Source organism: Sprattus sprattus, assembly GCF_963457725.1.
Source record: "Sprattus sprattus genome assembly, chromosome: 13".
In the NCBI taxonomy this organism is placed as follows: domain Eukaryota; kingdom Metazoa; phylum Chordata; class Actinopteri; order Clupeiformes; family Clupeidae; genus Sprattus; species Sprattus sprattus.
The window spans coordinates 17,222,280-17,249,270 of NC_137911.1; the positions used below are offsets into that span (position 1 = coordinate 17,222,280).

The following is a 26,991-nucleotide window of genomic DNA, read 5'->3' on the forward strand; positions in this document are numbered from 1 at the left end:
AGGGGAGGAGGCACAGAAAGTGACTGATGCCAACCATTCCACTGTGGCATGGGTTGGCATCCGAAATCTGCAGGGGGTCTGTCTGCGTGCCAGCTAGCCAGCCTGCTTGTGCCAGACCTCAGTGTGTGTGTGTGTGCGAGTTTGTAAACATGAAAGTCAGGCTAAAAAAGGTGGTAAGCAGCTTTAGACTAGTCCAATAAGATGACATCATCTGTGTCTGAATGATTGGCACTGTAGCTCATTAAAACACATGCTAACAGCTAACACTTGTCAGCTTCTTGGACTGAAGACAGGGTTGATTAAAACACAGGTTAGAGAGAACTGCCAACAGTTTGCTAAAATAAGAACTGAGCCTGGAGTTCATATTAACACGTGCTATACCTGGACATGAACGTCTGACAGTGACTCTCATATGCAAGGGGTCTAACAGCTTACTACTGAAAGCTGAGTCAAGGACTGCCAATGGGATCCATCAAATGGGATCCACATGTTACAGCTAACCGCTAAAATACCCAGTCAGTCGTTTTTAATGGACTGACCACATCTAAACACTCATCCATTTTCTGCCATTATGGGGGGGTCAAAGTGTGTTGTACGCAAAGCCAGCAATCTGTGCAGGGGGGATCCCCAATCAAAGTACGACTTAGGATCTTGTCGCCAGTCATCACAGACAAGACTCACATATTGCATGTTCACCCTTTATCAAGCCTAGACTGACCTGTCATCATGGGAGGTCAAATTGTACATTGGGCCGAAAGCAAGGGGGTTTGTGCAAATGTCCAGTCAGCAAACTGTGTGTGTGTGTTGTTGGGGGGGTCCCATATCGCATTATAATACCCCGATCTTGTCACCGGTCATCTTGTCTCTAGGCAAGACACACAGCAGCCCAGATGTGTTCAAATAGTCACCTACTAATACCTACCTACTTCTGCATCTCCGTCAAGGAGAGAATGAAGCACCCAGCACACGTTATGCCTGCTTCATGCTGAGCTAGAAAGGCAAAAGACTCTGATCTAGGAGCAATGATCATTGCTTAGCACCTCAATCACACTGAAGGCACAGCAGGAGCATGCGTTGGACCGCCATTGTGTGCTTCATGCGGAAAAAAATTATAATCTCAAGAATGGGCATCACATCCCCAATGCAATAAGAAAAAAAGAAAATATGAACCAAACAGTGTGAGAGAAAAACATAAGATGGGAAAACCACAGACCAAACCAGAAAGGTATAAAAAGCAGAAAATGGCACCCAGCAAGGAGTGAAATGTCACCAACTGCTATTCCAGCACCTACCACTTTTGAGACGTATCATTAAACTGTTCTCAGGAAAGGTTCTGGAGGTATCCACCATGCCATTACAGCAGGACATTTCTAGTGAGGTTAATAATAGCAGGGAATGAAGTATATAGTCTTAGTTAATTGTTCTTGAAGCAATAGGATTTAGTCTGGGCTGTATTGAAGGACAGTTGTTTCATTGCAGATTCATGGAAGATTCTAACGTCTTCACCACAGATTAGTAGTCCAATGTCATCTTATTTAAAGATACATTTATTTCGGAAATCGAATTATCCTGGCCTGCAGGTGGATTTTTAAATGCTAATGGTAATTAACAGCTGTTCAAAGAGAAGGGCATCTGCCTTGTGCTAGAATGATAAAACTGTACTCATTTGCATGGCAAAGCTCTCTAAATCATTGTGCCAAACATGACCAGAGAGAAAGCTCTCTAAATCACACTGTCAAACATGACCAGACTGACAAAAAGCCGGACCTGACTAATCCTGTCTATTTTGTTGTTTGTTGCAATCACTTTTGCAGTTCTCGTTCAAGCAGTACTTTTTAAAATGCTTAACTCAAACTGAGACATGTTGCTCACACTCCCAAATCTTCACTTCTGGCTTTTCCTCTCTTTTCTGCTACATTGTTTTTTTTTCTCTCTTTCCAGCAATGGCAAAGTTAATCAGATGATTTACGACAATTGAAAATCGAAATTAAATATCCTTGAAACAATTTTGCGCCTAGGAGAATGTATAACTACAGCGGATTTCATTAAGAGAGTGTGTGTGTGTGTGTGTGTGTGTGTGTGTGTGTGTGTGTGTGTGTGCATGTGCGTGTGCGTGTGCGTGTGCGTGTGCGTGTGCGTGTGCATGTGCGTGTGCGTGTGTGTGTGCGTGTGTGTGTGGTTTTGCGTGTGAAAGAGAGAGAGAGGGGACAGAGTCGAACAGGCACCAATGTCTGCTCTCTCCTCCACAGCTGATAAGCCTTATGAAATGTACTATTTCAGCCCCAAATGTTTTGTGGTGCCCCTCTCTCCTTCCTGGACTGATACTGGTGTAATAAGACGAGGAGCTGGAGGTGGGATGGACTCCTAATCTAATGAATAACTTGCTATGCAGTATTGTGCTGTATTGTGCCAATTGAAAAGCGCCAGGCCTATCAGCAGAGAACCAGAAGTAGATTGGTAACTTGGCCACATTATCTATACAGACGCTTCTGCATTGAGAGAAAATGTCTCTGTGAGAGATACTGTCCAGAGCAGAACAGCCCAAATCCAGAATAGCGACTACCCTGCATAAATAACAAAATTATACGATTATGTCACCACATGTACTTGGTAACTTGCTGAGCTGTTAATGTAATCAAGAATATTACAGTCGAGGCTTGTGACAGTCTGGAGACCAAAAAGGATGCACACATGGATGCTGTGTAAGCAGCCACTGCAGTAATCTAGTTGGGTACCAAACTACAAATATAGAACTGCAGTACAGCCTACGTGACCGATGTCTCCATGTTGGAGGGGGCCGCACCATACACATGTCCACGAGTTACAGAAGGAGTTTTATACATTTAGCAGATGGTTTTCTCCAAAGGGATGGACTTTTAAAAGATTCACTTTCTTATACTGCTTATGCCAATCACTTATGCCAGTCACCTTATTCATGTCTATAAAACAAAAATGTTTCTCTATTTATTTGCAACATAAATCCATACCTCTGCACTTTGTTGTACTCTTAGGGCCTGATTTACTAACAGGATTGCGCCCATTTCTGGCGTAAAATAGCGGTCGTAAACATAAAACGGTATTTACTAATGGGCCGCAGCGCATATTAACGCCTGTGGGTGTGAACAGGGGAGGTAACTTGGAGGTGGGTGGTAACGTAGGCGTGAGGCCTAATTTACATGGGTGGAGACAAGGTCAGTGCGCCTAATGATGTCATGCGTGGTATTTACTAAACTGCCTGTGGAGCGCACGTCTCCAATTTGCAGGCTAATTCTCCGCCTCATAAAAGCACGTCTTAACCAAGCGCAATTTCATTGAGTCTGAAAACGTTGATATGGCAGCAGTGATAAGAGAAAGGCGAAGAAAGAAGACAGAGACAGCGCACAGAAATAATTTTTTCAACTCGCAAAACACATTTTCAGTTAAATGAACCACAAATCATTAGACGGTACAGGTTAACCAGCCACGCAATACTTAAATTACTGAACCAGATCAGAGATGACATCTAACCCTCCAACCGGAGATCACATTCCATTCAATCAGTTGGTAAACATTGCAAATATTGGCACCGGATCATTTCAAACAGTTATAGTATCAGCAGTTGATATATCTCAGCCTTCACAAATATTCACACAGGTACTCGAAGCATTGCTATGGCGCACTGGTCAATACATTTCCCCACTGCCACAGCCGAAATTTTAGACATCAAACAGGACTTTTTTTGAAATCGCAAACTTTCCGAACATAATATGAATCATTGATTGCACCCACGTCCATATATATTGTAGTGAACCCATGTCCCTTGTAGAAATTATTAATCTCGCCATGTACACATCTATATTGTTATAATAGACAGTTTATGCATTAATGCCACCAATAGCATATTCTTTATAATCGTGTTCTTTTAAACATCTTGCTGTAGGTGATGGCGGGCAGAACAACATTATAGCAGCGCACACATTGAATCAGGTTCAGTGATTGAGCGAACGTGAACCAATATATCAATCTCCACTTGCTGTAGCTTCATTTTCTCTCCCTAAATAAATACCACGGAAAATACGGAAAAACACCGTGCGTTAATGTGCGAACGCAGTTTAAGCAGCGGTCGCAATGTTAGTAAATCAGGCGCTATATAGGGCGGAGTAAACACAGATTGCCCAGCGCGATCTGGTTTGATAAATACCAACTAAAATGCGCTAAAACACCGTGCGTTAATTTGCGAACGCAGATTAAGAAGCGCTCGCATATTAGTAAATCAGGCCCTTAATCTTTTTAAGTTTATTGCATTTTGTGTTGTTACTGTACGTGTTGTCCTTCATGGCACCTACAGCAGCAGCGCTATTTTGTTATATGCAAAGCTATACAATGCCAATACAGGCTTTCTGTTCTATTTACATTTCAGTGCAGTGTCCTCCCTGGGGATCGAACCCATGACCTTAAGGTTGTTAGCACCTGGCTCTACTATCAAAGATACAGAAACCAATCTCTTTACCTCCTTCAAGCAGCCCATGAAGTTGTTGCTGACGGGCGATCCAGGCAGGTCGGCAGTGCTGGGGCTTCCTCCCACGTAAAAGAAGTCATCGGAGCCGAGCATGGTGTAGTCCTCCTGTGTGTATCCTGTTGTTGTGAGGATACCGTCCACAGATATCGTCACCTGGTTCAAAAAGGGAATGTCGAGGAGAAGAAATACACACACACACACACACCATTCATAAGTTCAAGATACGCCCAGCTCACAGGTCCACTACCAGGAACATGGCTGCTTATAGTGTTATCTCTCGATCACTTCGTGATTCCCATCCGACAATAACTGTTTGGATCGGTCCGAACTCCTGGACCCTTGGGTAGTTTAGCGTAACGTTTGGGCCTGGCTTCTACTCTCGACTTCGGGAGGACAGGTAAAGAAAATATTTCAGCGGCATATTTTCTTTATCTTTGATGGTGGTTAAGAAATGACTTGTTTCAGGTGTGATATTAGTTTGAAAGGGTTAGTAGAGAGAGCAGTTTTGCATTTTTCTACTCCAAATCTATCTTGTTAGTTCAAACACTTACAAGCATGCATTAGTAATAGGCTTAATGTCTAACACTACATGTGAGCAAGCCATGGAGAGTCAAGATTATTGTCTATTCAAACAAGTTCGATATGAATGGTATGATTATAGAATAACACTATGGTAGCCTCTAGGGACATGCAGGTCTATAACAGAGCACCACAAACATAGACACAAATGAAGCCAAGCAAAATGGAGGTGGAGGATGAGTAACATTAGACCACACCAGCATGCAGGCCACACACACACAAAGGGCAGCAGGTGGAGGTGTGTTAGGGTGAAAGGTTAGTTGGGTGGCAGGGGTTTGACAGGAGTGTGTGTGTTTGTGTTAATGTGTGTGTGTGTGTGTTTGTGTGTGTGTGTGTGTGTGTGTGTGTGTGTGTGTATGAGAGTGTGTGTGTGTGTGTGTGTGTGTGTGTTTTAATGTGTGTTAGTATGACTGATGGTTAGCCATGCCATGCACACAGTGTACTGGAAACAACTGCCAGAGCTCCCGTCATGAAGATTTGATGTTTTTATATTTTTCTTATTCAGCTTTTTTCCCCATTTGATTTCCTTTTTTTGGAGTGGAAAGCTTCTGCCAGTTTCATCGACAGTCATTTGCGAGAAAATAAGAAGGCTTGTAGGAATGTGAAGGCTTTGTTATAACAGCAAGTCCTACAAAAAGCCTGATCTGGTGGTCTTTTGAGGAGAGGAGGAAGTTCAAAGGGAGGCAGAGAAAAAGAAGTCAAAGCCGTGATGGAGGAGGAGAAGAGAAGAAGAAGTAGAGGAGGAGGAGGAAGAAGAAGAAGAGAAAAAAACGAGGGAGGGAAAAATTAAAGTGAAGAAACCTGAGAAATACCAACCCCATTTCCTCATGTTTTGATACCGAGTGGAAGTGATAGAGAAAGGAAGAGGGAAGGACGACACGGCAAACCCAAAAGAAGGACAAATAGAATGATATCTACCAGACAATGTAGTTTGTTTACCATAGCGTGTCCAATGCCTGAATGCTTTCCAGGAAAGGGGGAAGAAAGGAAATTAAAGAGTGAACAAAGGGGTTGTTAATAAAATTAAATAAAAAAAAACTAAATTAAATGAAATTGTTCGAGAAAAAACTAAAACACACACACAAAACAAAAACGTGATGAGGAAGGTTATTAGTACATTGGTGGGTTTACATAACGGTTAGTCATAAAATGATTCATAACATGAATGGTCAGGTTAGTCTTTGGCAAACAAAGCATGTTTTCCTCGGAGTGATGGAATAGACAGTGTGAGAAGAAAGAAGAGAGAGAAAGGGACAGAGACAGAAAGAGTTAGGAGGGGATGTAGAGGCTGCACTGCATTCTGTGAGCAAACCCAAAATAGTCTGTAGGCAGGTAGTAAAGTCCTGGCAATCCCTTCAGCGCTAGTATGGAATAGACACTCGTATCCTAACCCTTTATGAAGCGCTAGCATGAAAAAGACACTTATGTCCCAACCGTTTTCATACAAACCGTCCCATGTTCCGGAGCGCAAAAGGCAGTTTCATTTTCCTTTGAGTCCTTCCAGTGATGCCTACTGAATGATATCTTCAGAACTTTCAGAAATGTGATGCAAATATGTCTACTTTTCGTGCAGGGTGTTGTTATCATTTTGTACGCCTGCGGCACACATCATGCAAAACTAGCATCACAACAGTCACATTTCATGTATTTCTCCCCAAACTCATTAAAAACAAAACATGCATCCAGTCTGTGCAACCGTCATTAGTTATCAGCAGAATACAAATAAACCATTATATAAAGCTACTATTAGTATTGATATGGATGGGAGTCTGTTGCACCACCAGACCTCCAATGCTAAACCTACAGTATGGCCTATCTCTCCATCTATTTCTCCCTCCTTTCCTCTATCCCCCTCTCTCTCTCTGACTCTCTTTGTCTCTCTCTCTGCTGGGGTAACTCCTTGGTTAAACATTTACATATTTAAAAAAGCAGTGCTCTGCGAGATTTAACAGTTCAACAGAGATTGGTCTTGGGGTAAATGGAAGGGTTGAGCTTGGCTGGAGCTTTCCCTCGACTGCATCCCAGATAGGACTGCCTGCTTTGCTCTGCTCTGTTCACAGGAGTGAGCTGAGGAGGGGGGCATCCTTGGGCTGTCTCTTTCTAGATGGTGGTGCTTTCTGACTGAGGCGATGGCTACAGGAGACGCCAATGCATATACCAAAGATGGCAGGCTAGTGTGTTTGGTGCTCAAGTTAGAAGAACGGAAAAACAGCAAAGAAATTCAAGGCAGAAAGGAATTGAAGACGAGATTCAAACAAGGTTAAAATTTCAACCAAAGTTAAAGGTATAGCATATAAAAGGAATAAAATACATATTTCATCAAAATGAAAAACCAAGAATAAATTCAAAATTACAGAAGTCTAATGAAGAACAAGAAAGGGGGAAAACTAACTAAGAAAAAGGTGAAACTAATCAGGTTATTGATAAAGATTAAACGTTTAAAATGGTTCTTTGAGTTGATTTCTTCTTTTCAATATCTTGTGCTCATACCACAGCTAACACAACCCCTTCGCCCCTTGTTACCTGTCGCAGGTTGCGTGTGACCTTGACGTCGTGCCAGCTGTTGTCGTTGAATTTGCCGTTGACAGGTTCCACGATGGCCTCAAAGGCTCCGGAGCCCAGGTTGATGACGAGCGACACGGCGCCGTCCTTCAGGGCCAGGTTGACGTAGTCGGCTGACTTGCCCGTGTGTAGGATAAGGCCGTTGCGCTGCCACGTCTTGAAGGAGAGCGTGATCTCGTCACTGCTGCTCTGGATAGGGTTCTGTGAGAGGTCGTAGCAGAAATACTCTGAGCCGCGGAAGGTGGCCACGTTCTCTTCTCTCGCTGTAGGACAGGAGCATGAAAAGATAGATAAAAGATAGAAAAAAGAAAGAAAGCATTAAAGCATAGTTTGTTCATGTTATCGTGTCTACATCATCTGTTTGGAGGGAACTTTAATCTGGGGCCTGAGAGTGGAATGGCTCCCAGCGCTTTAATGAAATGGCCACCATGAGATGTATTTGTTTTAAATGGACAAAGAGCACCTGCTGAGGCGGCGGAACAGGCACTGGAGGAAACAAAAGAAAAAAAGGAAAGGAAAGCGGCTTAGACCGAGCAGTGCGAGAGGTCTGGAGAACCTATCTGCAAGATCATCTTCAATTAGCTGGCTGTCTTTTAAAGTGAAAAATGCCGGAGTCCGGTGGGTATCCACACAGCCCAATCTATTAAGCTTGGCCAAGGAAGCTCTGGTAAAAAGGTACCCCCACTGCATACTCAATCACAGCCGCTGGCAACCAGCACACAAGCTTATATATATACAAGCATATCTCTGAGCCACATTTAGAAAAAGGAAATACCAGACCATACTAACCACAGTAGCATGTGTGGGCTTCTGACTTTTTTGAGCCACTGGCCATTGGAATTCAAGGTAGAAGAGCTAACAGTTTCAGTTGTAATGAAAATATCCCACACGTTTCTCAGCTGCCTGCCATTAATCAACGGTAGTGCTCTATACAGAGGGTGAAATCACTCTCCATTAAATCAGTAAAAGCGAGAGAGAGAGACATATTGTGGATGCATCTCACAGGCAGATTGCAAAGGGAAATGGATTTTAACACCTGGAGAGTCGCAGCAGCAGCACACACACACACACACACATACAAAACATAAAACACACTGCCAGACATCACTGCTTGTTTTTACTCGGCGTTATTGTCCTGCCACTGGTGATTCCAGCGCATAAGTGCACTAATTAGCGCCAGCAAATGCAGTGTCTGGTCCTGACATACGTGAGGGCATGAAAATATTCTCGTTTTTATTTTGTATTTCAGACTGGCAGCGTGTGTGTGTGTGTGTGTGTGTGTGTGTGTGTGTGTGTGTGTGTGTGTGTGTGTGTGTGTGTGTGTGTGTTGTGGGGGTGTGTGGGTGCCTTGTTGATTTTCTCATTACGCCTGCCTCGCGTGCCCAGCTGCGATGCACTCTGCATGGTGATTCGCCACCCCAAGCAAGACGACATAAACTGAGGTGAAGAGAGCCGAGGAGAGGAGAGGAGAAGAGGCGAGGAGAGGAGCGGTGAGAAGAAGAGAGGGGAGGAGAGGAGAGGAAGGGGGAGCAGAGGCAAGGTGAGGGAAGGCAAAGTCCAGGCAGACTGACTTACTCAGTAGCTCAGTCACTCTCAGGGCTGTGAAGCATATCAAAGCACACATGGGCCTCCGCGGCAGCCTGTATTTATACACTTCACCTCAGCTGTCTTTAAAAGGCATTGGGAATGGGGGGGGGGGGGGCGGTACATGGGGGGGGGGGCTCACATTGCACAACATCAACCGAGCACCTCTGAAAACAGACTGCCATGAAATTACTTCCCCTGCTCCACTGATCAGTCACTTCAGCATTTTAGAACGAAAACAGTTAATGTGTGAGGGAAACCTGTAGGTCTGGGCCAACAGCCAAGCACTGGCGAGACTGCTGAAGACCACAGGGGCGACAGAATGTGAATAAATATTAACAGACAGAGAGAGAGATAGCGACCCAGGCAAAGAGAGAGAAAATAGATAGAACGAGGGAGAGAGAGAGACATAACTAGTCAGGGGAGAGACCACCAGGAGAAGGAACCTCTGAAATAGAAAAAAGACAGACAGAGAGGGAGTTGGGGGGGAGAGAGACAGTTTGTGAGAGGAGTTGAAGAGAGACAGGAGAGGGTGGGGCTCCTTCCGCATGTCATGCGTTGACAGCGAGCTCTGCCCAGACCCTGTGAGTGTGAAGCCCACAGAGCTCCAACCATCCTCAAGTCCATTCACATCTGTCCGGGCTACACATGGCTACAGACAGAGTGCAGCACCAAAGCAGCCAGTGGAGATTCAAGGCCTGGGCCCATACAGGCCAGAGAGATTCCTCTCAGTACCAACAGTCTGCTCACACTACTACAGACGGCAATACCAGAGATGCTAATACAGCTACCAGATATGCTAATACACACTAAAACAGCTACCAGAGATGCTAATACACACTCAGCTACCAGAGATGCTAAAACACACTCATACAGCTACCATAGATGCTAATACACACTCATACAGCTACCATATATGCTAATACAGCTACCAGATATGCTAATACTCACTATAACAGCTACCAGAGATGCTAATACACACTCATACAGCTACCAGAGATGCTAATGTACACTCATACAGCTACCAGAGATGCTAATGCACACTCATACAGCTAACAGACGAACAACATTATCCATGTGGGATGGAAATGGAGAAATAGTGAGGAAGTCTTATAAATGGAGTCTAAATTGACTAAAGAAAGAATCATGGCAGCGTGTCATTTGACATACATTAATACAAAAAAAAAAACATACACATTTGCGCAAGGCTCAAAATGCATTATGTATGAATTAAATACAATTTTACAGATGTCTGGTAACTTGTGCAGATAAAAAAATGAAATTATTTTCAAAGATTTTCATCAGCACTTTATGCCACGGAAGCGCTCAAGCTACTTGTCAAAAAGATAACTGGTATTATCTCATGCTTACAAGCGGCATAGGATATGAGCTTTGTACAGACATAACTGACACGCACACACTCACACAAACACTCATGCACACACACACACACACACACACACACACACACACACACCCCTACACGCACCTAATATGCTCCAGTAACTAGTATGATCCTGAATTAGGTAGCAATTTCCCTGCATCCACTCCGGTGGGCAGTGTTTTATGCTCTCTCTCTAAAACTGCTCTCTCCCTCTAACTCACACACACTTACACACCCACGCACACAAACAAGAACACACACACATTTGCACAAACGCACAGGTAGTCCTACATGTCATAAATGTATGCCATATGTGGCAGGTGCGATAAAACACGCTTACGAGCAAATTCTATTATTCCACATGCTCAGATATTAACTGCCACTCGGATAATACAGGTTCTCACACCCAAATCCCACAACCGAGAGACATACAGGCAGCTGCGCTTTGTGAAACACAACACAGGAAGAGCTACGAGCAGAATTCAACTGCGGGCAAAGTTAACGTTTGTCCTTTGAGAGTGTGTACGCTCGCCAAGCTGAAACTCGCTCGTGCATGGTGTGGTGGCTGCTTTGTGGGAGTGGCAGTTAATATATGTACATGTGGAATTATAGAATTATCCTAAGCATGATCTATCGTACCCGCTACTTATGACATTAAACTGACGCCATAGTCACATACAGACAACATTAAACACCACTATGCATAACATTGTTTGGTGCCTCTCAGAAATGCGTAAAAACACACACAAATATACTTTAGCATAGGCAAGCACACCCCATACACGACAATGACACAAACAGGCAGGCAATCATACATACAAACACACACGCACACACACACACACACAAATACCTTTGCTGCACTTCAATAGGCTACCTCTTCCTGTCCCTAACACACACTAACACACACACACACACACACACACACACACACACACACACACACACACACACACACACACACACACACACACACACACACACACACACACACACACACACAGACATACACACACATACACATAGAGACTCTTTTTCTGCACTTCAGTGGGCTATCTCTTCCTGTCCCTTTATCTTTTTCTGACAAACACACACAGTCCACATGATCACAAACAAGTACACAAATAGCCACGCATGGCCACACACACATACATATACATATGTAAATATACAGAGACACAGACCATACACAAAACATATCAGACATTTTTATACAAAACACAGACACACAAACACAATACACACACTTTGTGTTACTACACAAACTCACACACTGTAAACACTTTCGGCTAAACACTAATTTCATTGATGGACAACTGTCAACGAGCAAAGTTCGATGCGCTTGAACTAAAGCTATTTGGTTTATTTTGATGGTCCCCTATAGACTGTCTACAGATGCTCAGGTTATAAACAAACTGTCCATTGATACTCTGTTAACTACAATTTATGGTTCCGATTAGGGTTAGGGGTTGGGTCTGACTGAAGCTGAATTTCAACAAACCATGTGTAAAGTCTCTGTAGGTGGACTATCCAAATAAAGTGTTACCAGTTCATTTAATAACTGGGCAAAATCATTATGCTAATGTGATACCATGAGCAAGATCCTATGCTCCCACACGCCACATGACAGTGTCAGTTCATGCGCGACGGACTGCTAGTTGGCAGTTGCCCTATGTTACCACACAGACACAGCCACACACACACACAGTCACACACACACACACACACACACAAACACACACAGCACTGTGTTAGTGTGGGTGGCCAGATCATAGGGTATCACTGTCCCTCAGATCAGAGTTGAATCAATTATTAATTAAGCAGAGTATTGTTTTTACTAAAGACACCCACATGCATGCCTTAACCACCAGATGTTGGCTTAGCCATTACCCGGCTCCTTAATTCTTAATGAGCTCTAAGCCCACGCCGAGTAGAGGCTTTCTGAGACAAGCCAGAGAGGTGAGACACGGGGCCACATAAGGCAGGGTGTCTGGAAGACGCCATAACATCAGGCAATGAAACAGAGGATCACACAAGGACACAGAAACAAAGGCAGACTAAAGCATCACAATGAACTCTCATGTTAACTTTTTCCTCTGACAAAATTTGCAAAAGGTGTCAAATTAAGATCTTACAAATGTGCATACCAGTGTGGTTGCAATCACGCACGTGTGCAGGACTAAATAAAACAGTTGGCTGTAAACTTTAGAATAAATCAGGCCCAGTTATGGCAAGAATTTGGGCATACATTTACCCATGGTCCTGTGCGAAACACACACTTTATCTGTGCTGGTTTTAATGAAAACCCCACAAGGGGGCAAAAGGACTTAATTTGGTTGACAAAAGAGAGACAGGCAGGGAGGAAGGGAGGCGACCAGAGGGGTCACGCCAGATAACAGAGCTGTGCTGGAATATGAAACCTTAATGAAAACATTATTAGGCAAATCAGGAGAGAGAGCAGAGAGATTTCTATCAGCCAGCTACTGGGATGGACCCCCCCACCTCAAACACACACACACCAAACACATACACTACACACATACACACACAAACACACACACACACCAACCACATACACCACACCTACACACACACCAAACACATACACACACACCAAAACACATACACCACATACATACACCACACACACACACACACACACACACACAGCACATACACACACACAGCACATACACACACACACACACACACAGACACACACACAGCACATACACACACACAGCACATACACACACACACACACACACACACACACACACACACACACACACACACACACACACACACACACACACACACACACATACACACACACACACACACACACACACACACATACAAACCATTCCTGCCCCTGAGTGTCCTGCTTATAATTCACTGCTTGACTGATAACTATGGGCATGGCAAAGTGCACCTTTGTCCAAATTCACCTGAGGTAGAGCATTTATGAAGGTCAACAGAACACCTAACACCAAATAATGAGGAAAGTGGCATTAAATAAAGCTATGTATAAGTCTTTTTTAAACAACACATCTGAAATTTGGCCGCTTATAGTTTCAGCTTTTTTTTCAGTTTCAGCTTTTTTACTAGATGGAAAAAATAAGAATACTACATGAAAACTCAAGCAGATGCTGCAGGTGAAAACAGTGATGTATTTGTTTAGTTTGGGCACAAGCTTTATTCAACAATATTGAATTCTTGTCTCCTAGGAAACTGTGTATCTGAGGAGATACAGTGTGTAAATATAGACACACTTTATTTGTACTATACACAATAAGAGACAGGTACTTTGAGTAGGCACGCACACACACACACACACACACACACACACACACACACACACACACACACACACACACACACACACACACACACATACACACACACACTGACCCAGACAAAAACACACAGGTACACACACACACACACACACACACACACACACACACACACACACACACAAGAATCCACACACACAAATATAAGCACACACACACACACATACACGCACGCAGCTCTCTTGTGGGGAATAAAAAATAAGGCCCTTTCTGCCAATAGTGGAGGTAATTAGACCTAATCAGTGAGCTAGCCCTCTCTTCCCCTCCCCCTGCCTCCCAGCCTCTCAAAGCTTTGAGTACCCCACCACCACCACAACCACACACAGACACGCAAGCACACACGCACCCCACCCCCTGTCTTATCCAACAGCCAGAGAGAGGCTAATCTCTCCCCACCAGACCCATCATCATCAGGCCCCAGACGAGCGCAGGGGAGAGGGGCATCCGTCATGGCTTAGGGGCGGCGGGATCGATGCAGTGAGCAAGGGGGGGCGGTGAGAGAGTGGCTGCCAGGATCTCGACCTGGCCTCACCCTAGTGCCAGGCTGCCACAAATGCTGTTTAAACAAACAGGCCCGTCAATCACACGACTCACACACACATAACATACAGGACTGAGTCGGCAGCCAGAGCAGAAGTACACAACACATGGCTCTGATGGCTGTAATAATCTAGCCCATCCAGCAGGTGTAATCCTAAATGACCAAGGGCTAAAGACTGGACTGAGATCAGCATTCATCGCCACCATAAACACTGACTGGAGCAGAGCCAGCGAGGCCTGGAAGAAGCAGCAGAGATGGGGAGACGAGAGCAGGGATACACACTCACACTCACACACACACACACACACACACACACACACACACACACACACACACACACACACACACCTGCACTGTGCTCACACACACCTATATGAGGAAGATGTGCTAAAGAGAAGAGGTGTGTGGGGGTTACATGAGACCGGCTGTTATACACACACACTGTGTGTTTGTGCATATGTTTGGACAGGTGTCTGCTTATGTTTGTGTGTCCTTGTGTGATCCTCCGTATAACTGCCTGACTGTGTGTGTGTGTGTGTGTGTGTGTGTGTGTGTGTGTGTGTGTGTGTGTGTGTGTGTGTGTGTGTGTGTGTGTGTCTGTATATATATGTTGCAGAGGAGAGGCATGCATACAGTATGTGTGTGTGTATCCTGGAGAAGAGAGGCCTGTTGCTGCAATTCCCATTCTACTTCAGTGCACTGCTCCTCCTTTCTGCAGCTTTCTCTCCCTCAGTCGCTTATCTCTCCCACTCACTCACTCCCTCACTCACTCTCTCTCTCTCTCGCTCTTTTCTCCCTCTCATTTCGCTCTTCCTCATTTCCCTCTGCCTCTTTTCTTTTTTCTCTCTCCTTCTTTCCTCTCATTTCTCTCTTCTTAATTCTCCTTTCACTCCATCCCTCTCTTTCCCAGTTTGTGTATAGAATAAGCCTGCAGCCGACAGTATGACCGATGGAAGCGAAACCTGTTCATTTATCCACATGGGGCGGCTTTGAACACTGACATAGGATCCTTACTCCTGCACACCTACACATAGCATTGCTTCACACATCACATTAAACCCCACTACCCCACATACACCAAATCACACCACACACAATCATCTTCCTCATCGTCATCATCATGATCGTGATCATCGTCAGCATCATGATCATCGTCATCATCATCCTCATCATTATTGTGTATTTAACAGGACCTAAGTATACGTGTAATTTAGTAATGTGGTTAGTATCTGAGAGAAAGATCCACTATAAAGACATGATGTCCAAGACACGCATACACACTTCATACGTCTGTTCGCTGTGTGTCCTTCATCTGTGACCTTCAAAAGTCCCAGCTCTGTCTGGCTAGAACCTCCCTCTTTGCTCTACCCCCCTCATATTCATTAATCATTATTATCTCCATTCATCAAACAATTAAACTTACATTAGTCGCATTACTGGGTATGAAAAATTACATTCCTCTGGAGACACTGGTGCTTGCTGGCTCCACAGCCCCTTACTGGTGCGCCTGTTTGAGCTACCAAAATAAGATGACTGGAATTTGCTTTAGACTTAGTCAGAGAAAACGAGAGAAAGAGAGAGAGAGAGAGAGGGAAAGAGAGAAAGAGGTAGAGAATGAGAGAGTGAGAGAGAGAGAGAGAGTAATCCCCAAGATATTCAAAACGTAATTAAAACTCAAGCGGTTATTCTTTTCACAAATTCTGGTCAGGAACGACTATTCAGTTAATAACAAAGCAAACTAAATTAATATCAAATATGTTCAAAAGAAAAATAATGTGCATGAGTATTTTACTGCATTGGGGTAAAAAGTCTCACAGTTAAATGGCACAACATTCCCTCTCTAAGAAGCAGAGTAGAGTTGCTAAATGGATAAAAACCTGGATAGTGCTAAGGTGTGCCTGTTGAATGGGCTTCAGAAAGGTTAAGCAACAGCCTCTGGTCTGAGAGAGGCTGCCAGCTAGTCCACAGGGGTCAGTGGTACTGCACCAGGTGAGGGAGTGCTGAATCACAGGTCGGACCATCTGCTTAAGCTCATCCCACGCAGGGGAGGGAAAATAAAAAATAAATTAGGCACACATTCATGCTCCATGCGTATGTAACAATTGCCAGCGGGGACAGTGCTGTGCAGTGAGTAAAGCATTCCTCGACACCTTAAGAGACATGCTAGCAACAGACGCTAGCAGCCATAGATTTTAGCCTACTTGCTAGCATGCCCGAGGCTGCGAGCTTGAGTCAGGTGTGAGACTTTGCAGGATTACATTGTTGCTGTGATTGAGGGTTTTAGGTGGGTGACTGTAACGTTAGGCAGCCAGTACAATGCTGTGCAGTGAGTAAACCCCATACTCTGACATATTAAGAGACACCCATAGCACCCATGAGTTTCAGCTAGCACGCCCGCCTCCTATGTCCGAGGGTGCAAGTTCAAGTGCCTGACTGTGCTTGTATACACAATGCAGGTCACTAATATTCACACACTTACACCTGTTTTGCTATCCCTTTGTGTGTGTGTGTGTGTGTGGTGCATGTAACTGTTTGTGTGTGTGTGGAGGGGGTGTATATGAGTGTCCCTCTGTGTATGTGCCTGTGTGTGTCTGGTTTGTGCATGTGTTTGTGTGTGATGTGCCATCGTATTGCTCCTGGGAGCAGAATCAATTCTGTGAATGAAATATGCATTGTAATAGAGAGGATAAGTAATGCATTCTCTCATACTCAAGACAGACCCCAGTGTGCGGCGGACACAAATCCACACTGATGTGATTTAACAAAATAACATGACACCACATCATAGGAGAGGGTTATGAAAACCTTTCCATTGCAGCTCTGAGCTGGAATTTTTTAGTTTTTCTTGTGTTTGTTTGTTTGTTTTGAATAAGGAGAAGTGTGATCCCAATGCAACACACAGTATCATACACAGATCAACCTTTGTAATTTCCTCTTTCTGTTTCTCTATTGCTCTCTCTCTCTTTCTCTCTCTCTCTCTTTCTTGGAAACCATTACAAAAATGTACTCTCAAACACACTCACACAAAACTACACACGCATGCACACACAAACACACACACATTATTATTTCATCTTTGTGCGAAACACTGCAGGTTTGCGGTGTGAGCTTCTTTACTTCTGCAATCCAGTGGAGGCAATTTCATGCCCAGCTAATTTGAATTTCACAACTCTTTTTGATCTCTGGCATTAGCACTATTTCATTAATTCTCTCCCATTTTCAATAACAGGTATGACTGAAGCGGGGAGCAGTGGATTTCTGGATTGGTCTGAAGCAGAGAATAAAATCATTAAAGCCCCACCAGTCCGGCCAAAACACATTTAACACATTTCCCTGGACAGGGCATACCATGAGGCCATAATACTCAAAGTTTATTATAGTTTATTATAGTTTATAACACCTTTTTAGCATTTTATTTAAAAAAATGTGCTCATCAACTCACTGCTCTTATATGAAAGAATATTTGACGTGAGGAAATAGCAGAGAAAATGTAATCTTCCCATCTTAAAAAGGCTTTTCCTAACGATTCAATTATTTCACCATTCACGCATTCAAACATTTTACTCATGCTGTGTGAAGAAATATCTACAACTATATCCAGAAAAATATTTCTGTACGGTGTGGAAGACCTGGCCATGTCACACACATAATACAATGTCACGGAAAGGTTTTGTCAACCATTCTATATTAACCCCAATCATAAAATTGTCGTATACCTATAGGTAATACAAATTAGTTTCATGTTAAATGTTTTAATTCAGGTTTCTACTGTCTGAAAATTTCTAAAATCTGTCCACAGACAGACACAGCACGTCCCCAGCATACAGCTGCCTCCTCCTCCCACTGTAATTTGCTATAATGGCAGACAGTGTTTGGTATAATTCCCAAAAATACGGATCAGAGGCAGAGGAAAAGCGAGGGCAGGCTTCAAAGGAGGGGGACCGGCGTCTGCTGAGCACAGTGGAGCTACGAGAGAATCATTTCAGGGTCCGGAATGTGTGGCAAAATGAGGGGCGATGAGCCGAGGAATAAAAGAAACGGATCCGACCAATGAGCCACGGGCTTGATAACCATCAGCAATTTCAGCAGACATTTGTTAGCTGTCATGCCAATGTGGAGCTAGCATGAGGCAGTGTCAGGGTGAACAACGCACTTCCTGATTGGCTGATGAGATGGGGGAGAGTCCGCCATTTTGATTGCCAACGTTGGTTTCTATACACAGAGCCAAAGCCAACAAGGTTTTCCCAAAATTCCGCCTGTATGACGCTAATCACAACAAACTCTCAGAACGAATTACGGTTGCACTCTCAAAACCACAATCCCTGATACACAAAAATGCTGCAGCAAAAGATGTACGAGCTAAAGATATAAAAGGCAGCAGAGAATCTTTTCACTGCAGCAAACACATAAATAATAATAAAATAATAAAAATATTCAGCCATGAAGAATCCCAACATAATTCTCATAAATAACACACCAGAACAGATAAACTGATCATAGTCTGCTATTATTCATTTTTGCTGTGCATATGGGAATATGATCCAGAAACACACAGTGTGTATCTTTTCCTACATAATCCTACGGCTCCTGAGGAAGGAATTCCTGCTACAGGGCCGGTTTATTTAGGATGGGCAGGAGGCAGTGAATATGGCTGACAGTGCTTCTGTGCTGGTGGGGAGGAATAATTCCCCCACCCCCCACAGCAAACCGGGCAGTCCCAGGGGTCTTTCATTTACTGGGAACATAATACTGTGTTATTGGCCATTATCTCCACTGTCACTGCCTGTGTTGATGTGTAATGAAGGGGCATCGCCGTGGCGCTGCCATTTTTCAGCTGCCTCCGGTTGCCATGGAAACGTGACGGCGAGGGGCAGTGGCGCCTGGCCCATCATTTTCCACTTGAACCAGATAAGACAGGCATTTAGCGCTAACGCTAGCACACAATATTTATTTTCCTCCTCCTTCATTTGCATTTTGCATATTTCAGTCTCTCTCAGAGAAAGAGAGAGGGAGAGAGATGGAAATAGAGAGAAAGAGAGAGATAGAGAGAGAGAGAGAGCACTTTCACTTCGATCTTATTTCTCCTAGTGTTTAAATGAAGTGTGCTGGTATCCAGACATACAGCTCGTATAAGAGGTCAGTGCCAGAGGACAGATTCATATCTGTCTTTTTCATTACACAGTGCCGATGTTTTGTTACAGAGCTAAGAAACGATTATAATAAGGCTGAGCTCTCTGTTTTTGTCTGCCTGCAAAGTTTTGTCAAATGTTTTGTACATATCCTATTTTAATTGCTTGTAAGATGAGTCAATATAATAAATATAATATAGATGAATAAATAATTATGTTAAATACAAATTACATTATGACATCTCACAATTGTGACAGTTAGTATTCTCTGATTCCGATTACATTCACCAATTAAATTCCTCTTGGCCCTGCAACTACAGTCTCATGTGAACACTGAACAGCTTTTTAGGGTATATTTAGACATATCCATAGTATAGAATGACAAGCCCTGAAATACACATGAACACAGTGAGTCAGAATGATCTTTTTCATCCTCTGGGACATATCCCTGGTCTACTTCTGTCATTAAAGCTCTACTGCCTGTTCAGTTCCCCCAGCCCAGCCCTGCAAGCCCTAGTCATGCTCAAAGAGAACGTGTAAGTGACACTTGTCAAACTGACACAGAGATATTGATTACTACAGAGCCCGGTCTATTCCCATGATGTCTATTTATCACAGGACGGGAGAGACTCATAAGGAGAATGGCAAAACAAGCGGGCTGGAGTGAGGACACTCTTTCAGGAATACAAATATACGCGAGGGGAATTTTGGGATGTTTTTCATTTTCCAAGAGAGCGTGTCAGAGATAGAGAGATTGAAAGACAAAGAGACAGAGAGAGAAAAAGAGAATAATTGTCTTCCGTATGTGTGTCCATTGGCATATGTTTGTGTGTGTGTGTGTGTGTGTGTGTGTATGTGTGTGTGTGTGTGTGTGTGTGTGTGTGTGTGTGTGTGTGTGTGTGTGTGTGTCTGCCATTATAAAGGACATTAGGTCCAAATCCTGTCTTGTATTTATTCTTGTACATCATTTCTCATAAAGCATATTCTGCTCTCCAGCAAAACGTAATAATTGCATTTTTTATATGAGAAGTAACACAGGCTAAGATTAATGAAAATGTTAAACTAATTTACCAAAGGATTGAGAATGTTTGTAATCATTTACATGGGGATCAGTGTCAGTAAGGATTTACCTGAAGTGACTGGGACTGCACAGGGTAAATGTCGAACAGAAACAATTAAATACGATCATATTCATACCAGGCGTATTATTGAAAGGTCACTGAATAATTGTCCCGCTTCCGAGGAGTCACTGCTGACACTAGTTCTGCTGTTTGGAAAGGGAAGAGGCATTGGGCCCATTGGTTTAAGCCACTTCTATTAGTTTATTTAGGGAGGAGAAAAACTGTATATCAGGAAAATTTAGTCTGACACCTGTCAGAATTCAATGGCTAAAATTCTAATAGAATGTCTCTCTTTCCTATGGGTTTATGCCCAATGATAGCTTTAGGAAAGGCGGCCCAGATGTATTCCATAGGGAAGGCTACTTGACACATCAAAATGGCTGCACAGCTTCAGCAAACTGCTAAGGAGGAAACTGAGAAAAAAACCTGTGCCTTTCTTATGTGCATCGCATGCTGACCTCTCTGAAATAACACTGCAGCTTAAATTCCATTGCAGTGTCTTCCAAACTAAAAGCATATGTATACCTTTATCTGTAGGCCTATGCATTACTCATATACACAGCATCTCTTTTGAGATGTAGACAGACAGTGGTGAAAATAATAGATGCATTATTATGCATTCTACCGTAAACTGGTTTCCACCAGCCAGTGTTGCACTCAGGTTGGCTGTCATAGGATATCTCTGGGCATTTTTAAGAGAGCATACTCAATCAGACTAGATCTGCTCTGAGAAACAGGAGAGCACTTTAGAGTTTTCTATTCATTACTGCGTGTTTTCTATGCTAGCGCGTGCAGTGCAGGGGTTGGAGGCATTAGTCGTATATAGTCCACCAGATGGAACTGGTATTGACCATCTGAGCTGTTCTCCCCCTTCTAAATGACACCATCAGAGTGCACTTAAGACTAATTATGGAGAGACGCAGGCCCCCTGACAGAAAACCACTGCAAAGAAATGCTGTTTTCAAGAGACACAACTTCAATGGAAAAATAAAGATTTTTTTATGTTTTGATTGCTTCTTTTACTTTTGGTGATTTTGTGTCAGGATGGCAGGTTTATGGCTTCGTTAACGATGCCTCTCTCTTCCCAGTGAGGCTATAAGGAAAGGAACAACTGCACTTTTTGGAGAATGGATGTTATTTGTAGTGGTGTTGCAGACATATGGCCACCTCTATGAGTTGTCTGAATCAAATGGGTAGAAGGCTTCTGCTCTCAAGTTTGAAAAGATGTGGAATACAAATACAACCATATAATAGCGAGCAGGCTTTTTCAATAGTAAAGCATATTATTCAATAGTATGCTCGCACTGCTTACAATCGGCTGGTGTTATATACAAACTATTCTTCTTTTGACAGAGTATAAAATGCACGTCAATACATGTGCATGCACAACAACTGGATCACGTGTGTATGCAGGACAACAGTGGTGTGCACATATGTGTATGTTTGTGAATCTTGTGAATACAGTAGGTGTGTGTGTGTGTGTGTGTGTGTGTGTGTGTGTGTGTGTGTGTGTGTGTGTGTGTGTGTGTGTGTGTGTGTTTGTGTGTGTGAAAGGTGATGTGGGCCATTGTGACAGATCAGTGGGTTTTCTGGCAACTTTGGCAGCTGGCTGTGATGTATGCATTGTTCAGCTGCATTATGGTGACATCCTGACACATGCAGATAGCATGCAGACAAGCTCCACCATGCCAGCCCTACACAGCTGACCAGCACACAGCCCCCACCCCCTCCATTTCTCTCCACCATGCCAGCATCACATAGCTAACCAGCAGATACCCCCTTTCCTCTCTCTCTCCCTCTATTCTCCCCTCTCTCTCTGCACAACCCCTATATTCTCTCTCTCTCTTTCTCTCTCTTTCTTTAGTCTCTCTATCATGCCACACAGCTGACCAACCAATGCCCCCTCTTCTTTCTATCTCTCTATCTTTTTTTCCTCTCTACTGCTATCTCCTTCCACCATGCTAAAGCCATACAGCTGACCAGTAGATACTCACTCCTCTTCTCTTGACTGTCCTGCTGTCTCTATCCAACCAGCCAAAGCAACACAGATGACCAGAAGCCCTACTCTTCTCCTCTCTCTTCACCATGCAGACTCCACACAGCTGACCAGAAGACCAACTCCTTTCCACTACACTCCTCTCTGTCCCCACCATGCCAACGTCAAATAACTGTTTCAGAAGACTCCTCTAGTCTTCTTTTATCCTCTTCTGTCTCTCTGTCTTCCCCTCTAACTTTCTCTTCCCCCCCCCCTCTCTCTCTCTCCCTCGCTGTCCCTCTCTCTCCCTCTTCTCCTCTCTCTCTGTCTTCCTCTCTTCCCTTCCCCCTCTCTCTCTCTCTCTCCCCTTTTCTCTCAAAGGGCACCTCATCCCTGTAGTGTCCCTGTAGGCCTTAGCCCCTTATGGACAGACCATCTCTGGAGAGAATGGGGCCCTTTTGCATATGCCACAGAGCCAGCAGGCACAACATGTCCACATAAAACTACATGTAAACACGTATTTATAGCACCACAATGATACTGACCCACACCATGATCCCCTTTATTTCTGTATTTTATCCCTGCTTTCTTTCTTTAGTTTTATTTTTTTAGTTTTTCAGTTTGTCTTTTGTTTGTTTATTTATTTTTGTCCCTCTCTCTTATCTCTTTTTTTATATTGAATATTTACATTCGCAGTTTGTTTCCATTTGAATCTTACACCCAGCAGGTCCCAAACTCAACAAGAGTAAAGTAGGCCCATGATGGGGGTGGACCAGAGATGAGGGGCTCAGAGAAGGAGAGGAGGGTAGGAGGAGAGAAGAAGAGGAGGAGAGAAGGGGAGGGGGGAGAGATGAACAGGATGGTTCAAGGCGATGCCATAAGAGTCCAAAAGCCAGCTTATCAAAGACTGACAAGACATTTAGATTGAGAGGAGCCAGGGGGCCTCAGAGCATTGCACCATGCCAAAGTGTGTATGCACACACACACAGACACAGACACACACACACACACACACATCCTGAGGGTAGTGAGTTTGAGTGGTGGTGGTGGTGGGGGGTGGTTTCTGACTGGAGACGATTTTCCAAGATATCTCCATCCTTTAGGAAGCGGTTGGGGTAGAGAGGGAAGGAGGGTGTTGAGGGGAACAGATTTAGAGCACAGTTGTGTGGGTACCAGCAGAATAGACACAGTTGCTTTCTAAAACACACACACCCTCTCCATCTCCTCCCCCTCTCCAACAAACACTCTCTTCCTCGCTCGCTCTCTCTTTCTCTCACACACACACAGACACAAAGACACACACAGACACACACCCCTCCCTACACAAGCCCCCAGGCTAAGCGATCTTAACCCTTCCTCTCAAGGGGGCCCAGACAAAAGGACTCCCCAGGCGACCTATAATCAGTCCCCAATCACCACCCCCCCTACACACACACACACACACACACACACACACACACACACACACACACACCCCACCCACCAAAAAAACAGCCACTGCCCGACATCCCGCGCTGCGGATTTACTAAAGATGGCCCCAATTCCCTTTGACAGATTCCTGCTTGATTGGCCCTGGCGTCACTTGAAAACAAGGAGAGGATAGATGACAAAAGGAGAACAGCGTTTGTGTTCCTCAATCCAACAGCAGGAAAGCCGATGCCGATTCCTCAAAACTTTCGCTGCACTCTGCTTTAGTGAAGGTGAAAACATTGTGTTGACCTAACGATAACGTAAAGAAATTATGTAAACATCAGCCATATGGATGAAAGGCTTTAAGGTTAAACACCAGTCCAGTCAAATCCAATCAAAAGACAAGACAAATGTTTGCTTGAGATTTAAGATGTCATTCATTCAGCGTTAAGACAAAGCCAACACTATTTGCTGCCCTGTCTATACAATGATTGACATTGAAATTTAAAGAACAAGTACAAATAAATTACTATTTTCATAATTTAAACTATGAAATACACATGCTGTGAAAGTATTCCTATAACAAATGTAAAAATATCATTATGGCTTTATCTCTGCAGGTTAGAGGGCTCAGATGCAGTGGTTGATACCTGTCTCACACACACTGATGCTATGGCAATTTCCCTTTCAATCACCTAAAATAGTAACACTACTGCTCTCCGCTGGTGTGTGTGTGTGTGGTATTCGGTTGCTGGACTCCACTAGCATGGGTGCTGGGTGCTTTGTGCTGGGTGTTGGGTGAGGGTAGGGATGAACAGGCGCCGGTGGTGGATAAGTGGAACCCACTCGAGTGTGACCTTCCTCGCAGAGGCTTGATTGCCTGCCTTTCTGCAGTGGGTTTTCCAAAGGCCAGATTTTCACAGACATTTCACCCACTCCCCTTCAACCCCCACACATCATACACTCACACCACACACACACGCACACACCAACACTCATATACACATACACACGACACACACAGACACACTTATATACTCACATATGCACTGATACTAACACACACACACACACACACACACACACACACACACATACACACAGACACAGAGACATACCCACATACACATACACACATACACATACACATACACATACACACACACACACACACACACACACACATGCAAACACACACACACACACACACACACACACACACACACACACACACACACACACACACACACACACACACACCAAGGTGAGAAATTCACAGATAAACATTGTATATTCCTCATTGTTTTAAAAAAGCCCACAGCCATGTATCATGGTTGTTGATTCAGTCCTGGCTGTGACGCCACATACACTTTGATGAACTGCCCAGAAGATGGGTTAGGAGAGGGGGTGGGAAATGGGGGTTAAAAGGCAATCTGGGAGGAGACATGGTAAGGTGGGGTGTCTGAAGAAGGAATGAATCGTTAGGTATGGAGCAGTATATTCTCATCGCGTTTACATCATCCCAGCTTTACGGAGGATGCGTGGACTGTGCGAATGCCTGCAGCGGGAAAGGGACTGTGGAGAGAGATAAAGAGAGCTAATCTAACCGCTTGGCCAATTGTGAGCAAGTAGACTCCCTCTCTCTCTCACACACACACACACACACACACACACACACACACACACACATTGCTGCCTTATCAGTGCTACAGTTTGCTCAGTATTGGTTACATTATACATCACACTGTCAGGAAAAACATTCCCATCCTTTCAGAAAGCAACACAATAGAGTTGCTTACCTCTATAGCCCCCCCCCCCCCCCCCTCTCTTTCTGCAACTGGATGGCCCTCATTTATGCTACTCTATACGATGTCTATGGGCCCCTACATACAATAGTCCTGAGGACGTGTGCGCACAATATGAATAATTCATAACCCTTATATAGAGTGTACAGCCATTTCACCTCCATACCTGGAACCTTCCCTGCCCAGGCTGCAACCGTTTCTGGCAAAAGTTCGGCCCAGATATGGCCCGTATGGTGCCGTTCACGGGCCAGAACCGGGCCAGAACTACTCCTTTCAGTAGCTAACAGGGAGCTACATTCAGCTGCTCTTGCCTCCTACCTGGCTTGTGTGTTAAATGCTTAGCTGAAACTGTGTGGTTTTATAGAGTCTTGGTTCTCTCTGAAGACATTTCACATGAAAAAAAAGGAGGCAAAAAGCGCTGTGTGCATCACCCGAGCTTACATTAATCACTCGAATGCACCGCAGTGAGCCGGCCCCAATCTTATTTTCTACGGAGCTCGCCGGCATGACACGGATGAGCGAGCCCGAGCCAGGGGCATCTGCAAGACACATGACATTATCACAGGCCCAGAAACAGACACAGAGACAGAGACAGAGACACCGCCACGGGCACTAATACTAATGCCACTGCCCAAGCAACACCCAGCAACGAATCCATTACCAGCCAGCCAGCCAGCAGAGGACAATAGCACAAAAACATAAACATGAAAATGCCCCCTGTGTATGTGTGTTTAAAAAAAAATAGTAGCAACCTGGGTCTCATTTTTTCAGTTAGCTTCTGCAGGTATCTCGCTGACAGAACAAGGTAGGGACAACACCAACGTCATTAGTTTGATGGCCAGGGAACACACATTGGCACTCAAGAGGGAAAGAAATGTGTACCCTACCTGTACTGTGAGTCACTTAAACACTAATATCTGCTAAATGAATTCATGTCGATGTAAATCTGTGTATGCATGTAAATGTGCCTAATAAGCCTAACAATCCCTCGAGTGAGAGAGTGATTTGCATAACTGTCACTGGAGAGGGAGACAAGCACCCGAA

The 26,991-nt window shown here is 44.1% G+C and overlaps 1 protein-coding gene across 1 annotated transcript in view; it reads right to left on the reverse strand.

The window, feature by feature from the left end:
* The window catches only part of nrxn3a (neurexin 3a), a gene marked incomplete at its 3' end in the record, with an annotated part of 265,845 nt that overhangs the window by 202,881 nt on the left and 35,973 nt on the right, over positions 1-26,991 (reverse strand). Inside the window, exons 2-3 of the mRNA XM_080849565.1 lie at positions 7,601-7,902; positions 4,490-4,651 (exon numbers count right to left, since the gene is read on the reverse strand). Coding sequence (XP_080705691.1) covers positions 4,490-4,651; positions 7,601-7,902 — 464 coding nt within the window. The remainder of the gene's footprint in view (positions 1-4,489; positions 4,652-7,600; positions 7,903-26,991) is intronic.